The 25,015-nt window shown below is 45.8% G+C and overlaps 1 protein-coding gene across 5 annotated transcripts in view; it reads left to right on the forward strand.

The window, feature by feature from the left end:
* Positions 1–25,015, forward strand: part of LOC125720292 (leucine-rich repeat and immunoglobulin-like domain-containing nogo receptor-interacting protein 2) — a 227,632-nt gene that overhangs the window by 121,341 nt on the left and 81,276 nt on the right. For 4 of the 5 annotated variants that reach the window (XM_048995508.1, XM_048995505.1, XM_048995506.1 and 1 more), the window contains exon 2: positions 14,940–15,008. Coding sequence is in view for 1 of the 5 variants with exons in the window: in XM_048995504.1 (XP_048851461.1) it covers positions 14,940–14,992 (53 nt within the window). In the remaining 4 variants the exon portion in view is untranslated. The remainder of the gene's footprint in view (positions 1–14,939; positions 15,009–25,015) is intronic. The other variant, XM_048995504.1, reaches the window with a different exon arrangement.

Genomic DNA, 25,015 nt, shown 5'->3' on the forward strand with positions numbered 1-25,015 from the left:
AGAAAACATCTCAGCCAAGCCTTCAGGCTGCACACAGGCGATCAAGTGAAAGATCACGATGTTCTTCCCTGACTGAGGGTGAGATCTCCTTTTAAATAGTGGGGAGTGAGATCTTCAGGGAGGTGTGTAGTGAAATTGCAATTGCCTAGTTAGTAAAGTCATCGTTTTGTTTTCCGAGGTATTATGGGTAACCGCCACATATACTGTATTGAAGCACTCTTTGGGTTCAGCCCCCAAGGCAGGCTCATAGCCACGTATATGGAAGCACTCTTTGGGTTCAGCCCCCAAGGCAGGCTCATAGCCACGTATATCGAAGCACTCTTTGGGTTCAGCCCCCAAGGCAGGCTCATAGCCACGTATATCGAAGCACTCTTTGGGTTCAGCCCCCAAGGCAGGCTCATAGCCACGTATATGGAAGCACTCTTTGGGTTCAGCCCCCAAGGCAGGCTCATAGCCACGTATATCGAAGCACTCTTTGGGTTCAGCCCCCAAGGCAGGCTCATAGCCACGTATATCGAAGCACTCTTTGGGTTCAGCCCCCAAGGCAGGCTCATAGCCACGTATATCGAAGCACTCTTTGGGTTCAGCCCCCAAGGCAGGCTCATAGCCACGTATATCGAAGCACTCTTTGGGTTCAGCCCCCAAGGCAGGCTCATAGCCACGTATGTCAAAGCACTCTTTGGGTTCAGCCCCCAAGGCAGGCTCATAGCCACGTATATGGAAGCACTCTTTGGGTTCAGCCCCTAAGGCAGGCTCATAGCCACGTATATGGAAGCACTCTTTGGGTTCAGCCCCCAAGGCAGGCTCATAGCCACGTATATGGAAGCACTCTTTGGGTTCAGCCCCCAAGGCAGGCTCATAGCCACGTATATGGAAGCACTCTTTGGGTTCAGCCCCCAAGGCAGGCTCATAGCCACGTATATGGAAGCACTCTTTGGGTTCAGCCCCCAAGGCAGGCTCATAGCCACATATATCGAAGCACTCTTTGGGTTCAGCCCCTAAGGCAGGCTCATAGCCACGTATTAAAATGACCGGTTAACAAACCAATGACTTTGAACCCCCCCCTCCCTGTCAATACAATTTGTTGGGGGGGGGGGGGGTCTGTGCTCCAAGGCCAGAATAAGTGAGACCATCACTGCAGTATCTGTGCTTTCGAGAATGTGACATCGGTCCACAAGCCTCAGGGTGGAGAGTCCATGGTGTCGTGTTCTAAAGAGACATCTCACAGCAAAGCCCCTCCCCCACCAACCCCATCCAAGAGCTCTGACACCCTTTGAACACTGGTCTCCCCCCTGCACACCCAAATGCCCATCCCAGCATGGCATCCTGCTACACCTCTGCTTTGCCGGATATTCCCGCTCAGCCCCTCCTTACCTGCCCACACTTCCCCCCTCCCACCTGCCCGCCAATTTCACAGCCTCGTGATACTAACATCCCCATGAGTCACAATCCCGAAAGGCTTTTCCTATTTCTTTATATTCGAGTCGTTGCATTATTTACGTATCAGTACGACCGGCACATTTATTCAGAGGCATTTCGGTCAGCCACTCGCTTATCTGACAGGATTGGATGAAGGTCACGAGAGACACTGGTCTGGGCCTTTGTCGCTCTGCAGTTCCGTCCAGCTTCCACAGAACCGTGCTGAGCGGAGTTCTGCGTTTCCTGACCGCTCTGCCCATTAGTGTTTCTTTGGACTGAGAATGCTATGCAGACTCCGGAAGTCCAGCAGTAAGCATTCAGCAAATATGCAGGGGTGACTATTGCACCAGCAGATGCCACAAAGCCCAGCACTGGACAGCACCAGTGCAAACTCTGCATAAAACAATAATTGAGGTCCTCTCCGTTCAGGGACTTAAGTCAGTATTTAGTTTTCTGGGTTTTAGTATTTTGTGAATCTCCTGGTTTCATCCCCTGGGGTCTTGTCGCCCCTGACCTCCAGTCCCCTGTGTTCCCGGGCATCACATCTTCTTTGCCCCCTGGCATCCTTTCCCCGTGTCCCCTGGCGTTCCATCGCCCGTGTCCCCTGGCATCCAGTCCCCCGTGTCCCCAGGCGTCCTGTCCCATGTGTCCCCTGGCGTCCAGTCCCCTGTGTTCCCAGGCATCCCATCTTCTTTGCCCCCTGGCATCCTTTCCCCGTGTTCCCTGGCGTTCCGTCGCCCGTGTCCCTTGGCGTTCCGTCGCCCGTGTCCCTTGGCATCCCGTCTCCCGTGTTTCCTGGCGTTCCGTCGCTCGTGTCCCCAGGCGTCCCGCCCCATGTGTCCCCTGGCGTCCAGTCCCCCGTGTCCCCTGGCCTTCCATCGCCCGTGTCCCCTGGCCTTCCATCGCGCGTGTCCCTTGGCATCTCGTCCCCCGTGTCCCCGGGCGTCCCGCCCCATGTGTCCCCTGCCGTCCAGTCCCCCATGTCCCCTGGCCTTCCATCGCCCGTGTCCCTTGGCATCTCGTCCCCCGTGTCCCCTGGCCTTCCATCGCCCGTGTCCCTTGGCATCTCGTCCCCCGTGTCCCCTGGCCTTCCATCGCCCGTGTCCCTTGGCATCTCGTCCCCCGTGTCCCCGGGCGTCCTGCCCCATGTGTCCCCTGGCATCCAGTCCCCCATGTCCCCTGGCCTTCCATCGCCCGTGTCCCTTGGCATCCCGTCCCCCGTGTCCCCAGGCGTCCCGCCCCATGTGTCCTCTGGCGTCCAGTCCCCCATGTCCCCTGGCCTTCCATCGCCCGTGTCCCTTGGCATCCCATCCCCCATGTCCCCAGGCGTCCCGCCCCATGTGTCCCCTGGCGTCCAGTCCCCCGTGTCCCCTGGCCTTCCATCGTCCGTGTCCCTTGGCATCCCGTCCCCCGTGTCCCCAGGCGTCCCGTCCCATGTGTCCCCTGGCGTCCAGTCCCCTGTGTTCCCAGGCATCCCGTCTTCTTTGCCCCCTGGTGTCCTTTCCCCGTGTCCTCTGGTGTCCCATCCACCCTGCAAAGGATTATGGGAAGCGGATGGATGGCTAATATAAAATGCACAAATATAAAAACTGATCATTTAAAGTGTAATCATGTTTGCAAATATGTGATCACTCTGGCCCTGACTGGATAAATGATGACCTAATGTAGATGGATTGTAGATAAATATTTATAGACAGGGATAATATTTAATTCCAAAGTGATGTCATTATCTCTTTTACTGCAAACACCCAGAATAAGACTGGGAAGTCAAGCTGATGCTTCTGCACTGTGAAGACTGAAGCCTCACATTTTCGTGCACTAGGAGCTACATCAAATATTCCCTTTATCATCAACTGCCAAATTTGCTCTTAAACTAGACACTGGCGAAAACAACGTTTGTGCCTACAGGAGGGTGTGGGGAGCAGCAGGAAGTGCATTTCTTTGGAGTAAATGGAGTGTGGTTATCGATTGTCATTGGCTGGCTGCGGGGCCGCCTCCCCCATTGCTTTATATGGCTCATTGTCCACCAGGAATAAGTTTCTCTGGAAGACTTCAGTATCCTTCCATGCAGCTCTTCCTATTTTAAAAACATCAATGAGATCAAATTTTTAAATGCCGTTTAAAGATACAAGGTATGTATTTAAGTTCCCTACATAATAATCCATGTTCCGTAGTCCACAAGTATAGCGGCATACACAGACACACACAAAACTACATACATAACCACGGACACAAGCACACACAAAATTACATAGATAACCACACACACACACACAAAACTACATACATAACCACACACACAGACACACACATAATGCCACATGCATAACCACAGACATATTAGTTATAGGGATTTGTAAGAGCTATTCCTCTGCAATTCCTCTCAGTGGTGTGGCTCTGCTGTACACCCATCCTGCATCCCCCCACAGCCTCTCAGTGGTGTGGCTCTGCCTTACACCCATCCTGCATCCCCCCACAGCCTCTCAGTGGAGTCGCTCTGCCTTACACCCATCCTGCATCCCTCCACAGTCTCTCAGTGGTGTGGCTCTGCCTTACACCCATCCTGCATCCCCCCACAGCCTCTCAGTGGTGTGGCTCTGCCTTACACCCATCCTGCATCCCTCCACAGTCTCTCAGTGGTGTGGCTCTGCCTTACACCCATCCTGCATCCCCCCACAGCCTCTCAGTGGTGTGGCTCTGCCTTACACCCATCCTGCATCCCCCCACAGCCTCTCAGTGGTGTGGCTCTGCCTTACACCCATCCTGCATCCCCCCACAGCCTCTCAGTGGTGTGGCTCTGCCTTACACCCATCCTGCATCCCCCCACAGCCTCTCAGTGGTGTGGCTCTGCCTTACACCCATCCTGCATCCCCCCACAGCCTCTCAGTGGTGTGGCTCTGCCTTACACCCATCCTACATCCCCCCACAGCCTCTCAGTGGTGTGGCTCTGCTGTACACCCATCCTGCATCCCCCCACAGCCTCTCAGTGGTGTGGCTCTGCCTTACACCCATCCTGCATCCCCCCACAGCCTCTCAGTGGTGTGGCTCTGCCTTACACCCATCCTGCATCCCCCCACAGCCTCTCAGTGGTGTGGCTCTGCTGTACACCCATCCTGCATCCCTCCACAGCCACGCTTGCTATTTATAGGGTTTGAATGCTCAATTCACTTTGACACTCATTCCTTTCTAACTCAGCTTAAGTGCAAGTACTTATATTTTGTTTTTTTTTTCTGTAAACATTCCGACTGCCATTTAACACATATGTCAGGCCATAAGTGGAAAATAGAGAGGTAGACTTTCGTTGTGAGCATCTTTCATTATTTTTATGTTGCGCTATTGGAAATGTGCTTTTCGTAATGAACATTGTATTCAGTATCAGGTATGGTCTGAAACAGCCACCTCTATACTTAGTTTCTTTAAATTCAGCCCACTACAGAAATGAAAAATCCTCTATGTCAGACAATATCGGGGAGCTATTAATGTTTCTACGCCAACATTCCAAGGTTTCAAAGATTTTTATTGTGGTACACAAGCAGCACAATGGAATTCTTACATGCTTCTTGTAAACCATAATGCCAAATACATATAATACAATAAGTACAGCAGCAATCGATACATAATAATAAATTAGAATTGAAAAAAGAAAATAACACCGCCATAGACAGAAAGAGATGCTCAATTAGGTTTGTAATCAGGTTCCTCTCTCCAGCGAGGACTCTGCGAGTCTTTGATAGGATAACATTTAATTTGTGTTGAGGGGCACACCAAGATTTTTTATTATTTTTATAAAGTGTTGGGGGTACAAACCAGACTGCACTTGCCATTTTCATGCAGGTACGTTTGAGATACAAGGTGAACCTCGAACCTGGTTCTTAGTTTTGATATGCTGTGGTTTGGTGATAAACATATTTCTACCAATTTCTCAGTCTTGATGTGCATGCGGTGCTCTCCCCAGGACCTCTGCAGCCTGCGGAAATTGGTCTGTAAATTGCCCTCGGTGTGTGATGTTTGTGTGTGTGCCCCGTGATGGACTGACATCCTGTCCAGGGCATCTCCGGCACCATGCCCCCATGCTTCCAGGCATGATGTGACCCAGTACTGGATGGGGAGTCGTGGATAATGGATGGATATTTATGGTGATAATGGTTATGCATGAGTCAGAGTACTGGGTTTTTGAAAAGAACCTAGTTTCTGTTGATAGCTATAAATGTGGAGCCAGGTAAGGAATTCAAGGTGATGTGAGGAATTCAAGGGGATGTGAGGAATTCAAGGGGATGTGAGGAATTCAAGGGGATGTAGACCCAGAATAGACTTCTTCGGGCTGGCTGGGGGGTCCACTTTGGTCTAGTCCATATGTGCTATGAAGGCTGTGAGATAACAGGCCCAGGAAAAAGGAAAAAAATGCATCAGAGTTCCCTTGATTGCAGCGTCTCTTTAGCCCGAAGAGAAAGTCAAGGTGGCACTCAGACTGATATCCCAAAATAGACCCACTTGGAGTGCGGCCATGTTCTGATTTGAGAAGTGGAGAGTTAGCCGTGTTCTCCATGATTTTTTAAAAGCCAGTCATTCGATGCACACGACCGGCTCTGCTTGTGGAGAACTATAATTTTGATGTTAAATCTGGGTTTGAGAAATGTGCTCTTTTTTGTGTCGACTGAGGGAGGGAAAAATGACAGCTTCTCACAAGTATGTAACTTCGCTTCATGACAGTGGCCACTGCCAGCTGTGCTTGGCTCCCATCCTGGACCGGGCCAGAAAGACCGATCCACTCATCAGAGAGCCTGTTTATGACAACGTGATGACAAGCTTTTGAAAATGATAGTCAATCTCTGTGTCAAAGGTTTCTGAAAATTAAATTAAATTGCCCAAGCAGCAATAGCATTTGTTGCCGTAAGTCATTAAAACACACACAAGCCTGATAGTTTGTGGGAGCATTATGTTAATTAAGATTATGTCATGCCGTGCTGGCGATGTCGAGGGCCGTAAATTAAATCCGGACGCGTCTCTGCTTTGACCTCTGAGGCTCCACGGCCACCTAGCTGACAAGGTGATATCAGTGTAGCGGAATGGTAGCGGCGTGGAAATGGCAGCTCGGGCAGCTGCAGGAATCCTGGGCTGAACACGGCCGGATCACACAGCAGCACCGTCAAAGAGAGAGTGGGGGAAATTTGGAGGTTACCTCTGTTCTGATCTCGCCAAGCACTTCCACAGCATTCCTGTGGACATACTACATTATCTACAGATCACAGGTCTACAATTCAACTATGTACACAGGAACTCGTCTAAACTATCTACTGAAGACAACACTATACCCGGACTATTTACTAAAAACCAGACTATGACAGTCTGGTTATACTCCTGTTTACTTGAGTTGTAGAAAGTCTAATCTAATGAACGCTGGACTACAACTTGACTACCTACTGAACACAGATCTAGAATTTGGACAGACATACAGCTGAACTCTCTACTGAACAAAGTACTAATGCCTTGACTGTATACTGAACATGGGACTACATAAGTCATGTTTGTTATGTGTGTGATAGCTGACCTGGCAGCAAAATGGAATCAAATTCATCCAAGGGTAGAGGTGGGATGTAACACTACCTTAATTTTCAGTCACTAACCCAAAAATATTTCAAGCAATTCCAATCAGGGTCTCCACGGTTACCAGCGAGATGCATTATGGCAGAGCTGATTTGAACTGGAAACCAGTGGCGTGTCTTTGTATGGGATACCACTGTGAGGCAAACAGCCCACGGTCACTTCATTAAAGATTCCTGACCTCTGTACTCTATTTGTTGAAAAATTATGTGCATAATTACTGTGGATCTGGTTTAAATTAATTAGGATAGACTGTAAATTTAATTCTCATTTCAAATAAGTTATGGATTCATTTAATACATTCGGGGCACCTCTTATTTTATTGTATACAGTAACATTAACATAACACTTTTTAAATTCTGCCAATTAATTTTATAACTATCCAAGTTATTGTGTCACAAAGAAAGAAAAAATGGATGAGTTGGCCGGCTTCAATCAGTAAATATAAAATTACCAAGCAGGCTTCCAGTTTTTCCCTGGATAAGAAGGTTGAGAACATCAGGTTCCCGATGCAGAATTGAATGGACAGCCGTGAGGTCGTGACGCCCCGTCCTTAGGCTCCGAGAAACACGCCGCCGAGTTCTTTATGAAAAGACGGGTGTAGGTCTCATGGTGTCACCTCGATCGACGCCGCGGCTCCGTGGGGGGGGGGGTTATTTTCACGGAGAGCATTTCTGCGTGTCCGGGTGAAATAATAAAAATGATTATGACGTTTTTTACGCTATATACAAAAGGCATCGGGGTTTCAATAAGTAATAATTAGAATTCACAGCTGTCCATTATTATTATTATTATTATTATTATTATTATTATTATTATTATTATGTAAGGAATATTAGTCACCCATTTTGAAAAGTTTCTTTAATTTACTATCCAGCTAACCCTTACTAGAAAAATATATATTCTTGTTGCGAATTCGGTTTGAAGGTCCACTCTCCGTCTGTAGATTCCTTCTTGGTAGATCTGCTTCTTCGCATGGCTTTGCGAACTATACCAGCCAACCCCGACCTTCTCCGCTTTTAAGCCCCGACTGCATCTCGCCCCGTCGGCCATTGGAGCTCCGACCCCCGCCCCCCTCTCTTCTGGGGCGTCGGGGGAAGACCCACCCTGTCTCCGGGATCTCGGAGTTACTCACCCTTGTACGTCCCCTCCCGCAAACCATCAGTCGTGTCCTTTAAAAGGCTTGCAGCATAATTATTCATGATAAATGATCACGTTGCGCGACCGCACGCTGCTCTGATACCTGATACAGCCTCGCCGTTATTTATAAGGCTGTATTACCAGTCGGTTATTCTAACGGGGCGAAATCGTGGTTCAGTAACCCGCAAAAAGCCCTCGGTTCGAGCAAAGCCCCATTTTAATAGGTTTTATTGCATTGACAAAATGAACTGCAGGGAGGCGTACTTCGCTTTACCCCCGACGGCCCGCCGTCATGGGCATCCCTGGAGGTGGAGGACAGGCGTCCATCGCTCCCGCCTCATGGCTCGGATCGGCTCCGATATCAGCCTCTTTCAAAATACAGTATTTAATCGTTTCATCCTCGCATTGTTCGCTGAGCTCGGGGTGAATTCAGACTGCCTCTGTATTCTTTTTCATTTTTTTGGTATCAGTACACTCGCGCCGATTTTGTAATTAGCTGCACAGATTATGCGTTGTGAGAAGCGTAACGCAATTACATAAATTGTTTCCCAGGGCATATTCGTTGAAGTTAAAATAATCGGTTTTGTAGTTTATTTCCCGTTATGACACACAGGTATATTGGAGAGCCCTTAATAATAATAATAATAATAATAATAATAATAATAATAATAATCAATTTATTTATAAATATGTGCAATATGTGGGTAATGTGCTTGCTCACATTAGTACTGTTGCCTCACATCTGAATTTGAATCTGGATTCGGACTCCACTTCTGCTCTTTGGCTGCAGTTTACACTGACTGACTTACTTAACTGAGCACAGAGCATGACTGTATGTCCCTGTGCCCTGTGATGGACTGGCATCCAATTCAGGTGCACCCAGCCTTGTGCCTTATCTTTGACTCTGAAAAGGATAAACATTTGCAAGATGAAGAAACACTGACTATCTCCTGAACACGTTGTGCACTCAGTTGAATAGTGATTTTATAATAGATGGCTGCCCAGAAAATTCCATTAGCATGTAGTTTGTTACGTAATACATCTGTACACAGACACTGAAAGGTTCTAACAGGTCTGTGTGGTCTAATTCTTCTGTTCAAAGTGCTTTGCTAGTTATCTCAGCAAAGTCAATTTACAACAACTTATCACTGTCTGATGGCAGCTGGTCCATCTTCTCTCCACCTGCCGAGGGAATGTTTGATGAAGGTCGTAGCCAAACTGAGCGCTGTGTTCTGGCCTCACTCGGAGTGCTTATTGCATTTCCATTCCGCTGCAAGTGCAGCTGTTTATGTACAGAGTCGGGTGACTGAACTGCAGTTCATCCACCTTGCTATAGTTGCAAAAAGCTTTTTCTGAAATCCCTGTATATGAAATTACATCAAATTTAAAAGCCCAGAATATATCAGATTCCCAAAAAAACATTTTCTTGGTGCGAGTCCAGCTGAGGTTGTATTTGCTTAAAACACTTCCTGATCATTTATTAATTCCATTTTCTGTGTTGTTTTTCAAACTATTCTGGATGAAAGAGACATGAATTTATTGTCTAATAAATAATAAATAATCCGGTTTAGAGACATTTTGTGTTTTCAGTGGATCCTTGGTTTCCACTAATATCTGGAAATAAAAGAAATGCATTTACAAAAGACACACCATTATAAAACAAATATTTATAGTGAACAATTGGATTAATCACCATCTGCTGTAATCTGCTTTGCTGTCAGTCCCTGCCTGAGTGATTCCAGTGATCATCAATAAATTAACCAATAGCAAGCAGGTCCAAACGGACATTAATCCTAAATGCTGTCAGATTCAGAGGCTTATTTGTCCATTGTCCCTGTTAAATTACTTGTAATGCGTAAACAATGCAGACCAATTAAGAGCGGTTATCAGCTTATAAAACATCAAATGTAAATAAAGTGAATTATCGATTAGTGCCTAACAACCAGATGCTGTTAGCGAGTATTTTGGGGTTTTAATTCTGAAGTGGCACCCAACGTGAATCCTGTACATATAAGCGTGGAAAGACGGAGTCTGTTTCCATGGCAACCAGAAGCACGGCCTTTTGTTCTGGGAAGACGCGCTCCTGTTCTGAATACGGAGAGGATGGCTGGGCCGCGTGCCACTCGGAACGCACTGTGGCACACACACACACTCACACACACACTCACACACACACACAGCCTCTCAGCGCATCTGGAATGCAGGAGTATGCCCGGCGCAAGAACAAAACCTTGTGTGATGAAGAGAGATCTCGGCGTGGCGATTTGAGCATTTCGAACCGAGACGTTTCTTAAGTCCTCAGAGACCGATCATTTAAATTCTGTGCGCAGGTTGTATTTTATTAGAATCTTTAAAAAGATGCATTACTGCTCTAAGTAGGTAATAAAAACAAATTACAAAGACTCATGTTGGAATATTTTATTGCCATCTTAGCCGGTTGTTTGGAAATGTAGAGTTATGCAATGACCTCTGTCTAACATTTATTTATTAATCTTTATGTCTGGGGAGACTCGGTAGCCAGCAGAATACCGAATCTACAAGGTTTTTGCCTCCATCTCTCTGTCTGCAGAGAGGTTGAATTCTCCCTGTTCTGTACCAGTTTCCTCCTGTATTCAGGCGAATTGGTAAATTGCCCATAGTGTGATAGTGCGTTTACCTGTCCTGCATGATATCTGGTTGTCTCTCCTAGGCCACACCCCCTTTCACTCCAGGCTGTCTGGGATTGGCTCCAGATATGTGCATCCTGATAACTGCTACCCAACCATAAGTAGTTTAGTGAAATGGAAGCTTAGGAACAGTATCATTATCCCAAATAGCTACAGCCGAAGCTCAGATAAACACAAGTCTGACACAGGCAGAGAGCAGGGGCCTGTATTACAGATTTATTGGATAGTTAGATAACTTGTCAGATTTAAGGTAGCCCCCAATAATTTTCGCCCATGGTCTGGGCTAAATATAAGTGAACAAGGATAAATATAATGAACAAAGTCCTAGCTAACCGACAAATCTCACTTAGTGATTCATGTCCCACGAAGATGTCAAACGACGCTGTTTCTCGCATACATTGAGAAATCAGAGCGCCTGCTCGTGTCATTGCTGAGTGTCAGATGCACGTCTGTTTCACAACATCGCATTGCATGTTTTTCCTGTATGCTGCATATCCATTAATTCCCCACAGTAAAATAGTGGTGTTTCAAAATCTACACCTTAAACAAGCCAAACTGCAAACCTAAAATGGCGAGACCATCACTGCTGAACACAGCCTCTCTAGCACAGCATGAACCTAAAATTAAATTTAGTTACAGGTGAGTAGAATGGTTTGTCCCTGACCTTAGCCCCCTCCTATGAAAAATCTACACCCTCTCCATGCCACAAATGGGTTCCCTAGACTTAACAGCAGTTTTCAAACACCTTATGATGTAAATATACTAAATATAGAAAACGACATCATTAAAATCCTTTCGACTGAACGCTGGCGTGTTGACCAGATGGCAGAGCACTGTTGCTGCGTTTCCCAAATTTTTTACTGTGCCAAACCGAATTTGCCGCCGATGTGGTTATTATCAGGCGGCCCCCCCACCCCACCGAACCCCCCCCACCCCCCATCTCTATGGGAAGGAACGGAAATTTGTACGCCACACACCGATTCCCTGGTGGCTCCTGTTTTGGCAGGGATGGAAGCTCACCCGGGGGAAGCCGCCATCAAATCTCTTTCAGGAATGAGCTCTCTCTGCACAAAGAAGGGACAAGCTCCCTATGCATGAGGCAGGGATGAGCTCCCTATGCACGAGGCAGGGATGAGCTCCCTATGCACGAGACAGGGATGAGCTCCCTCTGCACGAGGCAGGGATGAGCTCCCTCTGCACGAGGCAGGGATGAGCTCCCTCTGCACGAGGCAGGGATGAGCTCCCTCTGCACGAGGCAGGGATGAGCTCCCTATGCACGAGGCAAGGATGAGCTCCCTCTGCACGAGGCAGGGATGAGCTCCCTCTGCACGAGGCAGGGATGAGCACCCTCTGCACGAGGCAGGGATGAGCTCCCTCTGCACAAGGCAGGGATGCCTGGAAGATCACTGTAATCAGTTTCACCTTATCTGAAAACCAGACTCCCAGACCATGCTGTCTTTTTGATTAATTTTGAGGCCTGATTGGTCTGGACATTTGGGTGGGTGGCACACGGCTCCAGCTGATGCCCCGCCCTCCAGGATCGTGCGCCTCTCAGGTTTGTGACTTATTCCTCTTACAGATGCCAGCAGATCGGTTTCCTAGTGAGCTCGTCCTCAATTAGACAATGGCACAGTTACAGTGATGTGACTGATGGCTCAGTATAATCAGTGCTGTGCAAATTGCCATTTCAATACATTTGCAGTGACTGAACCTGTTAAATGTGACACCATGTAGGTTTCTGTGTAGTACAGGGTGTCCAGGCTTCTCCGTTTCACCATTACAGGTCCTATTAAACACTTTTCTTGTCGATTGTTGCACCTTTTGCTGTTGACCTCAGTGAAGCTTCACTGCTTTATCTTCACTGCCATCACTGCCATCTTCACAGCTAGCAGGTGATGCAGTGGTTAAGATGTTTTCAATTTGTCTGAATCCTTGGATGCTGAAGTTCAGTATTGAATATAAGATTATGGGGCTTTGATAGAAGGCAACTCTTAGATGAAACATCATTGTCCTGCGCTTGAAGAAGAGTTACTGGGATCAACGCTTCACATGACTGAAATTGTCTCACTTAAATGACTTCTCCCTGTTGGTTAATATGTATTAATGGAACTTACATGCGTAAAAGGTGTTTTAATACCTGTGTGTTACACCTTGTGGCCAGTAGTCACGCTATGATAATCTGTCAACAGAATGATGGTTTATATGAGACACTGGCTTACTGATAGAGCAGCTTTGACTGGTATGTGGATTGCGAACCTAAATTCTAACAGACTGACAGCCCAGTCACCAGGGTGGCCTCTGCCTTGTGCCCTGGGCTTCCTGGGATAGGCTCTAGGCTCCCTGTGACCTCCCGGATAAGCGCTACTGGGAAAATGGACGGATGGCTGGAAAGATCCTGAACCCCTGGCTTTTCCTGACTCGTTTCTCTCTCGCTGTCTGTTCTTTTCGGGCCAGCCATCTGGCTCGCATGCCCTATGCGTCCATTCCCAGACACCTGTACCCACTGCATCGTGGGCCGGCGGGACAGGCATCCAAATGCCTCTCAGACGGTCCATCTGTATTCCACCGGAGCCGGAACGCTTGACATCGCCAGTCCGGAGTCGGGGAGAGTAGCTGTGCGTCCAAACAGCAGGACGGAGAGTGTCCTTCAGCTATTTATAGGATGTTAAAGGCACTCAGTGCAGCAAAGCTCATCGTAGCTGGCGTGTGCCTGGAAATAAACTTGCAGTGATGAGATCGCCCTCAGCTCTACCTACCTTCTTTCTTAACCACGACGATGTTGACTGTGATTCAAAGGCCTAACCCCTCTTCTTAGACTCATTAAGCAGCGCTGCTGTACAGGAGCATGAGGCACTTTTCCACCTTTATGCGATTACCCAGAAGCCTCTGAGGTTCCCATCTGAAGGTGGAGAGCTGTGTCCAGCCTGGATTAATTTAGTCAGCAGCCCTAAACTGACATCAGCACGTACACTCCGGTGTTGCCGATTCAGCTAACTGTTCCATTTTTCCTGCGACAGGTCGGGTCTCAGATGTTTGTTGGAGCACAGGATAGTTTATGCATTAATCCACCCCTACCTGAGTCTTCCTTAAATCTCCTCTGGACGGAAACCTTGCAATCTTATTTTCTACTTGAAGATTTATTTCCATAAACTGGCAGATTAGAACATACCTTCTTGGCAATATCTATCCATTTGTTTATACATCTGTCTCCCATAACTGCTCATCCTCTACTGGGGGCATTGTGAGCCTTAAGCTGATCCCTGGAAACAGACCACAAGCCTACGACAGAATGCCGATTTACTGCAGGGCTCTCAGATGCACACTATGAGCAATTGTGGGACATCAGTTCACATAAATGCACGGTTTGGATGGTAGCTTGAAACACGACACCCAGAAAAGCATGTAAAGAACATGGAAGCTCTAATCACATGGCGTTGAGCATTGGAATCGAATCGATCTCCATGGTTACAGTGCTACCTGCTGAACCTTAACAATGAGGGTGTCGATTTGGGTATGGATAGTGGGGACATGACCCTGCCAATACTGTGGGAGCAGCATGTGTGTTTTAGGAGGGTGGGGGATTGGGGACTGGTTTGGTCTCCTGAAACCAAACCTATCCCCCTGGCTCAAGCTACTGTTGACAATTTGCTATTTAAACTGGTTTCCTTCTTATAAAAGGTCAATCACTGGGTTGCCCTGAACTATCCAAAGGCTTGATGATAAGTGAGCATAAGAGTGGCAATCTTGCACGATGCTAGGGAGAAGGTGTGGCAGAATCGGCCCTGGAAGTGAAAGAAATGGAAAATGAGGAGCGCCATCTCATCACAGCCTTTTAAACGTCTGCCAGCTGCCATGTTTAATACCTTCTCAGAAACGTTAAAAAGAGCAGCTTGAAAAGCTTATAAAGCCTGTTTATAAGTATCATGTATGGTAGCTAAACTAGCCAAGTTAAGCAACACATATGTCTCAGGTCACCCGCAGGTCTCTCTCTCACTATTGCTGTTCTTTGAACATATGCATAAATTTCTGTAAACAAAGAAACTTGCCAAAAAACCTCACTGGACTTGCTGTTCACTGCTGTTCACACTCTTTCTTCTTGTCTTTCCAAACCAGGACTAAGACACCGATGCGGAAGAACTGAGCGGAGACCCATGGCTGAAAAGAAGGTATCTCCTGGAGCTGGTATGAATGTCATCGCTAATTCCCTGCTCCTAATCTTACTCCATCAGCTGCTGGGTGGAGCAGTAGATGGAGTAAACGGTGCACTGGCTTTTATGTTCCATGCTGAACCCATGTCCTGATTAGTCATTGATTTGAGTGCATGAAGAGGAGGTAATGAACAGTGGTTAGAAGATCTGATTGAATGCCGAAAATGAATCTCGTTAATGTCCCACCTTGTGTGAGAGACAATTCCTTCCTTGCATCGGGTGCTGTTATTTTCTTGTTGTTTAATATAGTATCCAGGTTTATTCAATAAAATGTATAAAGCGAAATTGTCGCTAAGCTAATCATTGTAATTCTATTCCCTGTGTAACTACCCATGATATTTTACGAGCGATTACGTAGTTTGCCAGCATTCTGTTGCTGGAAAGACAGTGATGGCTGGATCCCAAGAGAGAGCGACACATTCTGATTCTGTGTGGGCTTAGTTAGGCTCCCCAGACTTCGTCCAGATTTCAGTTAAGAGGAAAAAACAAACGTAAGGAAAAAAGTGAGAGTTTTGAGTCACCCCAAGACTCCAGCGATGTCAAGTGTGTCGTGTGGACGGATGCTCGTTCCAAAAAACGTCACTCCCCCGGAGTGTCCCAGACCCCACACTGCCCCTTATAAAATATAAATCCCATGTTCATCATCATAAGCCACGCAAACGTAATGTGCTCACTCCAGGTTTTGGGACACCTCTTAATCACGCTTTGCTGTCTGTGACTGAATTTTAATGGTTATCTGTCCAAGAGAACAATCGTCACCCGAAATGCAAGATAAATAATTCACGGTTAATGAAATTTTTGAAAAGCAGATGGAAAGCTCTCCGGACTATATTCGATTAGAATGTTAATGACATTACTTTTAATGACTTCACAACAGGGAATGGACGCTGAACTCTCCGCAGTTGGTGTGTGTTTGCAGGAAGTTATCTGTGAAAAATAGCTTCTTTGCATGATATTATTGAATAGTTGGTTGCTGCATGATATATTGCTGTATTCGTAGTGTCACGTTTGCTTGGGAAAAAACCGGGATCACTTGTTAATTGTTCATATCGCAGTCCATCCAGAAAGTTCATTAACATTCATCTGATGAGCTGTGTTTGCATAAAATCTCTGTGCTAATACCTCCTCTCTGTGAAAGGCTTTAGTTGAATTTGACATGCTGATTTGTGTATTTGTGTCTGCATATTATATGTATAAAAATTGCTCTCCCATATTTACCCAAACAAGTCAGTCCCATAATAGGTGCCCTCTATAGGTGAAGACTAGTACACGCCCTTCTCTAGCTGCTCTGCAGTCCGCAGGTTGCCTTAGTGACGTAATGTACTCGGAGGAGTTCTATTTGCTTGATTACACACACTGCCCTGTAGGGGGCCCAGGCAGCAGCACACGCCGCTGTGAGCCAATGAGAGTTTGAGGAACCCATCCCAGTGACCAATCCTGTTCCTCTTGGCCTCTTTGCTACAGATGGCTAATGTAGCACAGCGGGGATGGGACGGCCTCAAGCCGCGGGCTCCATCAAGCAGAGTAACCAGCTCTGAGGAGACTGCTGTTCACTCACATCCTCCCACGGCCTTGCAGAGCACATCGTACTCAGCCCAGTGCCTCACTGGGGAATCCTTCAAAGTGGCTTCCGTTTAGAATGTTCTAACTTTGCCAATCAAATGTACCCAAACCCAGCTGGGCTTCAGTCAACCGCTAGTAATGAATGCCAAAGGCTTTACCCTATTGGCTGGTAATGGGAGGAACAAGGCTTTGTAACCAATAGTGAGTAGGAATTCATTTGCACTGTTCACTAGCCAGCTGGTTTAATCCAATAGGAGCTTATGACAGATCTGCTGAGAAGGGAGTGGCAATGGAATTGGGGGAAGGAGTGGTTATATATTGAATCCATGTTATTATAAAGTCCAAACGAAGCAGTGAAGGCCCCCTCTTTGAAGTGCTGCACGTTTCCAGCTTCTCAGACAGGAGTTGTGGTTCTAGGACCCCTGGGAATGTCATGGGGGGGGGCAGTGGTCTCCTGTAGGGTGCCTGTACAATGATTGTCAGTTGCTCTGTAATTTCCTGTCTGTCGTAATGTGCATTCATAGCGGGCGGTCAGCTAAGACCCTGTCATCTGCTTCCTCGAGCTGCCAGCGCCTGAGTGACACTTACTTCTATAGCCGCATTCGTCACTCACTGCAGGTTATGAAAGAGGCTCTTCATAGGAATGAATTCAGTGCAACTTTCTGCCTGGGCAAGGTACTAGTGCTGCATGAATCCAGATTAACTTCAAGGAACTAGGCGAAATAGGGTGAGTGGCCTATCATGCAGGAAGTACCCACATATCTGAGCCAATGTGATAACACCACGTCCGGCTTGGATGCCGGCAGTGACCGTCGAATACGGCCATTTATCTAATGGGCTAAACCTTGGCAGGTTTGAAATCCCAGTATTGGATCTTGAGAAAAGTATTCCGGTTGAAATACCTCTGGAATTAACTTGCTGTTAAACCCAAACAGGCCTCACTGGTTTCAGAATGTGGTTTCAGCGAAACGACTGAGATGTGTGTTTGAGTATTGTAATGCTGCATGAGGAGTGACTCTTGAAACTTACTGGGAAATGGAAAATTTTTGCAGTTAATAGTCCAGTTTACCCATCCATCAATCCATCCATCGATTCACCCATTAGTGAGCAACTAAGGAAAGAGGTAGACTTATAGGATCAGTTTAGGGTATAAAAGCAAACAAAACAATGTCCTGCTGTTGTTTTAGGCCTCTGAAAGGTTCGGCAGAAACGTCACCAGATGATCCTGTCGCGTTTTGGAATCCTTCCCCTCTTTTTTCCTCCTCGTCCAAGTTCCCCCTCCTGAACGTCACAGCTGGGTCCCATCCCTGCTGCTCGTGTCAGCGAGACGAAATGCAGTTATGTCAAGACTGTGTGAGGGATGTTGCAGGGTGCTTACACCCCCAGGTGGGCCATGCACCGAGCTGAACTGTCATGCCCGGCTATGTCGGCACCGTCTGTTCAGCGTTAAAACCAGAGAAGGAGTTGGAAGTTTTGACAGATTTTAGAAAAAGGGAAAGTCGGGATGTATTTTATATCACCCCGGTCTAGTCACATGACACGAGAGGGTCATGTGAGGTGTTGAAGCAGGCAGCACCCTGTAGCTCAAGCATTTTAGATTAGCTAGGCTGAGCAGCCTAGGAGAGTCCCTCATAAGATGTTAGCTTGTTTAAAGATGGTAAAGTCTTATGAAAGAAGGTTAACCAGGATGGAACGTGACACATGGTGGATGAAGAGCTGACGGAGGACTGGAGGAGAAGGTTTCTGCATGGGAATGCAGCAGTAATCCGGGTGATGGTTTGTCAAAGCCAGCTGATGACAAAAACGATCCAGAGGCTGGAGAAATCATCAGCAGACATGAAAGACAGAGACAAAGAAAGGAGACGCAGAGCAGAAGGATGAAAAGAGGAGGAAAAACTGACTCTCATATCGTCGTGGATCTCTGGGCATTTGTGGCCTTCACAAATAAGTAAAGATAACTAGCTATCTTGTTTTTTTTTTAAAGATGGTTTATGGTCCATCAGTGTTTGTGGAAGACATGGGAGGCCCTCTGCATTAGCTTCCGTACCAAACTCCCCCTTCCAGTCCCAGTCCAGAAGAAAGAGCTGAGATGATCTGTACAGCTTCGGAAAGTCATGCTGTAGGCTCTGTGCTTGGCATTGTAGGTAGCATCGGTCCCTTACACCGCAATTGAAGGGGGGGGGGTTTTGTGATGTCGTGCTGGGTTTCATCCCACCAGGACACACATTTAGGAGCAGGGGGGGCACTTTGAACGCTGCCAGATCCTCTGTGCTCCTTTATAGTCTCACATTTGTGCCTCATTTGGCACAGAATCAACAACTTCTAACGTGTCCTTGACTGCTCGTAACTTGGTGCTAATATGTGTATTAATTGGCTAACAGGAGTATTAAAAAGAATGTTTCACGTGGGAAAATGAGACATTGTTACTGCAAACTAATAATCATTTCAAAAGTTTTTAAATAAAAATATAAATTGTGCTCAGTACTAAAGGCGATAATGCACGCACCAAACTGTAGGGTCACTTATAAATTAGGTTCAGTGACATGGTCCATTTCCTGTCATTTGAATTGATAAAAGAATCCTATACATAGAGAGAGATTAATAAATTCACTTGATGTGCACTGCACGCAAAGATAAAAGATAGGGAAAATAAAATTTTTGAATTTAATTGGAATGAGTGTGTGCCGTAGCCTAGCCTACGTACTGTAAGGCCTGTAGGAAACATACTTTGAAGCACCATTAATTGTCAGGAAATGTATGTTAATTAAATTCAAACTGTGTGGCTGCAGTGATTTTGTTCAGTTAATCAAAAGCACCCTAATAGAAACGATATAGAAATGAATAATGACAGTGCTGGGACAGTGAGAGATTAATTGTAATTAACACACATGTGTGTGTCTCTGTGTTTCTGCATGTCTGACTGGATGATATTTATATGACATTGTGGGGACCATTTTCAGGTCCCTACAAAGATCTGTGAATGTAATCAAAAAAAGTAAAAATGCCAAATATCTGGTATCTTGTTTGCTTACTTATGGTTAAGGTTATGGCTGGGTCGGGGTTAATGTCATCATGTTGGGATTAGAGTTTTCCCCATAGAAAGTCCCCACAAAGATATAATTACAATCCTGTGTGCATGACAAGGATCATGAGAGAGAATCAAAATGCAGAAGACTTAGGCCTATGTGCAAACACCGTACACATAAGGTATATACACAAAGCGATATATAAATCGCATTCCGTGTTCCTGAACTTTGTGCCCAAAACCATTCTCCGTATTTGGAATTCCTGAAGCAGCCAAGACAAAGAATTGATTTCTCTCTCTCTCTCTCTCTCTCTCTCTCTCTCTCTCTCTCTCTCTCTCTCTTTGTTTTAGAACATATTCCAACTGAGTGTAGTTTTTGGCTGACATATTGGTTTTTTATCCCTGTAAGTTCCAAAAATCTGTTTTATATAACATAGCGAGTGTGGAGTCACAGTAAGAACTGTGTGTGAGGAAACGTGCTAACAGCTCTAAGACCAGTGAGGCATACTGACTGTCAGTAGAAACAGAGTCCTGGAGCTGCGTGTCCCAGGTTGGACGCCGTTGGCTACACATCCTAGGTTGGACGTTATTGGCTGTCAGAGTTTGATTCAGAGTGCTTGTCGAATGGTGTTGCATCTTCAGCCTATAGGGATGGGTTACTTCAGGTTCCACCAGACAAATGGTGCTCCACAGGATTTAGTAACATATCCGACTGTTCCCTTGTACCAGACTGGAAGGGGGAGTCTGGTACGCAAGCTAATGCAGATTATCCTACTGGGTCGCGGGGGGTCCGGAGCCTATCTCGGATGCAATGGGCACGAGGCAGGGAACAACCCAGGATGGGGGGGCCAGCCCATCACAGGGCACACTCACACACCATTCACTCTCACATGCATTCCTACGGGCAATTTAGCAAGTCCAATTAGCCTCAGCATGTCTTTGGACTGTCGGGGGAAACTGGAGTACCTGGAGGAAACCCCACGATGACATGGGGAGAACATGCAAACTCCACAGATATGTGACCCAGGCGGAAACTCGAACCTGGGATCCAGAGGTGTGACCACTGCACCACCATGCCGCCCCTGGACCACAAACCATCTTTAAAAAAAAAAACAAGATAGCTAGTTATCTTTACTTATTTGTGAAGCCCACAAATGCCCAGAGATCCACGACGATATAAGAGTCAGTTTTTCCTCCTCTTTTCATCCTTCTGCGCTGCATCTCCTTTCTTTGTCTCTGTCTTTCATGTCTGCTGATGATTTCTCCAGCCTCTGGATCGTTTTTGTCATCAGCTGGCTTTGACAAACCATTACCCAGATTACTGCTGCATTCCCATGCAGAAACCATCTCCTCCAGTCCTCCGTCAGCTCTACATAATTGAGTTGAACTTTATTGTTATTGCCCCTTAGGGAATAACAATAAAGTTCAACTCAACTCTGGAGACCCAAGTGACAGTATGGACCAAACTTACAGTACTGCTTAGCCTCATGATGGTGATTAAGAACATTGAAACTTTAAAAGCATGACTGGTTTTAAACAAGTCTAGATCAGCAACAGAACTAGGCATCAAACCCATTGTCAAATACACAAATATTTCCAGAAAACTGTTGATCAGTGGCTCATCAATCAGAAAAATAAACGAATATTTGAAAGGCTTCTTCCAACAGCCGTCATCCAGGTCAGCAAACAAGCCTGCAGTAATTGCCTTCCTCCACATTTCCTGACGTCTCCTGAGGTCCTTGGAGACTTCTCTCTGAAGTGCATTCTCTTTCATTTATGTTGGATGTCTGTGTGTGGGTTGACCACTAATTCCCCAAAGCAGATACAATGTGCTTAGTATTGTAGTTAGTTAAGAATAATTATTAATATTCAGATCTGGATACCAGAGTTTAGGTTCTGGCTCTTTATGAGTCACCCATCTGAGTGCAGATTCACTCTAATGCATTTTGAATCTTTGAATCGAGATACTATGAGCTGTGTTATGCAAAGCATACAGTTCCAGTTCCTTTCTCACAGCTTGGGATCTTTCATTAAGACTTCATAGAGACGAAGTTCTCTTTTTCAGACACCATAAACTTGTCATAACCAGAACCAAGCAACTGGCTCCTGCTTGCTCTGAAGAGCACAGTAAATACAATCTGCTGGCAGTGAAACATATTGAAATATCTTCAGCACGCCTCAGAATAGCATCCCTGTAGCGCGGCGTTTCCCTGAGCCCCCTCCTCTCCGTCCTGACCTTGGCCTCTGCGTACGCTAAACGAGTCATTTGACTATACAAGCGCAGCATATGCTGACGCCGATCCAAGGACTTAGGACTCACAAACTACCACATATGGAAGCCTTTGTAACATTTGCTTTGAAATAAATATTTTCTTCTAAGTATAATATACAGTTATTCTGTATCACTCAAATATAATTAACTTTCTCCATGTTATGTGTAACACTGTTTTAGATTAGCCATAATGAATACATTTAAAATATCCTAATTTCAAATATTAATCATCAGACAGCGCCCTCAAAATGTGCATGCTCTCCAAAACTTCCTGTTTCTTGTATCATCTTCATTATGGCTGATATTAAAAGCAAAACACATTTGAGTCACCAGTCCATCCCATTTGTTTAAAACACTCCTCGTTTGTATGCAGTAAGATGGACTAGCTCCATCTTCATTGCCTTCCTTGCTTCTCACTGTCTGCTTCCTGGTCTAGCCTCAGAGATCAGACTAAATGCTCTCCCAGCCTGTTACAGAGATTAATTTTCATAATTTCTGATTCATTAATTTCCGCCAATTTGGTATTCTGTCCGAAGTGTTTAATTTGAGCCTTGTGTTTATCTTTATTGTCTACGTTTTTGTGTCCTTAATCTGGTACCAGCAGACCTGAGCATATATGCTCAATTTACCAAACTGCTAATTCAGTCTTCGGTCTGGGTAGTGAGCTGTAATGCTGTGGCCTGACCAGTAGAGGGCCACAGGAGTCCCAGAGTAGCTATGAGTCCTAATCATGTGCCGCGGCCCAGGGTCCTGTATTACGCTGGGCCACTGGCATCCCTTGTGCAGTGATCTGAAAGAGAATGCTGGTCCATATAACATCACAGTTTAGTGCACCTCTTCATTTCATGGCTGGAGTTGCTTCCATTAAGTGCCCGGAATGTTCCAGAGTCACCTTTCATTGGGCTGAGGGTGAGGGGGAGTGCACTCTGCCTCAGTGAGAGTCAGTCTACAGAAGGCAGGACTGGAAATGACAGAGAGCGCCGTGGTATCCGGGCAACAGGGCGGACCGTTCTCTGATGATTGTGCATCGATTGCATGTGAAATGTGACGTGAAAAGACGGACACCTGTGTCTTTGTTCACATTTGTTTGTTTGTTTTTCTGGCTGTTTGTCTGCCAGCCAGCCCGGCTTTGACAAACAGGACAGGATTTTAATGTGGAAATTTTTCATCAGTGACTCCCAGTTGGCTTATATCTCCGCTTACAGTATTCTGACAACCCTTAACCTTTTTATTTGTGAAAGCCATTTCAATTTTATGTGGTTTGGGGATTCTTTATTGGTTTTCATTCCATGAACATGATAGTCACTACAATAATCAACACAGTAATTTGTCTGCTACTTAAAACTATCTCTGACCTTATTTACTTTTCAATCCATCCATCTTCCAGTCACTTATCCTGATTTTTGTCCCATGGAGACCTTGAGCCAATCCCAGGGAAGCGCAAGGCACAAGGCTAGGGTGCACCCTGGACGGGAAGTTACTATGAAATCAGCAGATTATTTATCAATTATAGTTTATTACATAACACTGTATGGGGAATGCTGTTTCATCCAGATTTTGAGTACAGATGCAGAGCATTGTGCAGGCAAGACGATGAAGGTTTTTTTTTCCTTTACCAGACATACTTGAAGTCAGCCCCCTAGCTGTCGCTGCCGTGCCTTTTAATCCCTGTGTTATAAAAAGCTCTCTGTTGCGTGAACACCGGGTCACCTCCCTCAGAGCCTAAGTATGACACACTGCAAAGCTACTGTACTTGTAAAAGCAGTAGGACAGAGGTACCCTAATGTCACTGCAAAACAGGATGGAGCTGGGAAAGTACTTACAGACAGGGCAGCACTACTCAGTGTGCCGCTTAAGTGTATTAAAAATGTTTTTTAAAAAATGAGGATGCTAAGCTAATTCTGAGATGAAAGTTATGAATGTATAGAGCTGATGGGTATGAGTGTATATAGCCGATGGGTATGAGTGTATATAGCCGATGGGTATGAATGTATATAGCCGATGGGTATGAATGTATATAGCCGATGGGTATGAATGTATATAACTGATGGGTATGAATGTATATAACTGATGGGTATGAATGTATATAGCTGATGGGTATGAATGTATATAACTGATGGGTATGAATGTATATAGCCGATGGGTATGAATGTATATAGCCGATGGGTATGAATGTATATAACTGATGGGTATGAATGTATATAGCCGATGGGTATGAGTGTATATAGCTGATGGGTATGAGTGTATATAGCCGATGGGTATTAATGTATATAACCGATGGGTATGAATGTATATAACCGATGGGTATGAGTGTATATAGCCGATGGGTATGAGTGTATATAGCCGATGGGTATGAGTGTATATAGCCGATGGGTATGAGTGTATATAGCCGATGGGTATGAGTGTATATAGCCGATGGGTATGAATGTATATAGCCGATGGGTATGAATGTATATAGCCGATGGGTATGAATGCGTATAGGTGATGGGTATGAATGCGTATAGGTGATGGGTATGAATGCGTATAGGTGATGGGTATGAATGTATATAGCTGATGGGTATGAGTGCGTATAGGTGATGGGTATAAATGTATATAGGTGATGGGTATGAGTGCGTATAGGTGATGGGTATGAATGCGTATAGGTGATGGGTATGAATGCGTATAGGTGATGGGTATGAATGCGTATAGGTGATGGGTATGAATGTATATAGGTGATAGGTATGAATGCGTATAGGTGATGGGTATGAATGCGTATAGGTGATGGGTATGAGTGTATATAGCTGATGGGTATGAGTTTGTATAACTGATGGGTATGAATGCGTATAGGTGATGGGTTTGAATGTATATAGGTGCATGGTGATCTGGCTGGATAAGGAGGACACGTACCAACCATTCACCATGGGTTGCACCAAACCACTTATCATCCTCATCATTTCGTCAGAGGAGGAGGTGTGTGTTTTCAGCCAGGGTACACGCAGCTAACCTGGCCAATTGAGGGAGGATCCTGGGTGTTTGTTTATACATTTTGGTTATTTATGTTTTTTTTTTGTCACCCCCTCACCCCATGCCCCCCAGGGATGATAAATTGTCTCCTCCATTACCGATGTGACATCTTTAAGGT

This window comes from Brienomyrus brachyistius, chromosome 25, assembly GCF_023856365.1.
Source record: "Brienomyrus brachyistius isolate T26 chromosome 25, BBRACH_0.4, whole genome shotgun sequence".
Classification (NCBI taxonomy): Eukaryota; Metazoa; Chordata; class Actinopteri; order Osteoglossiformes; family Mormyridae; genus Brienomyrus; species Brienomyrus brachyistius.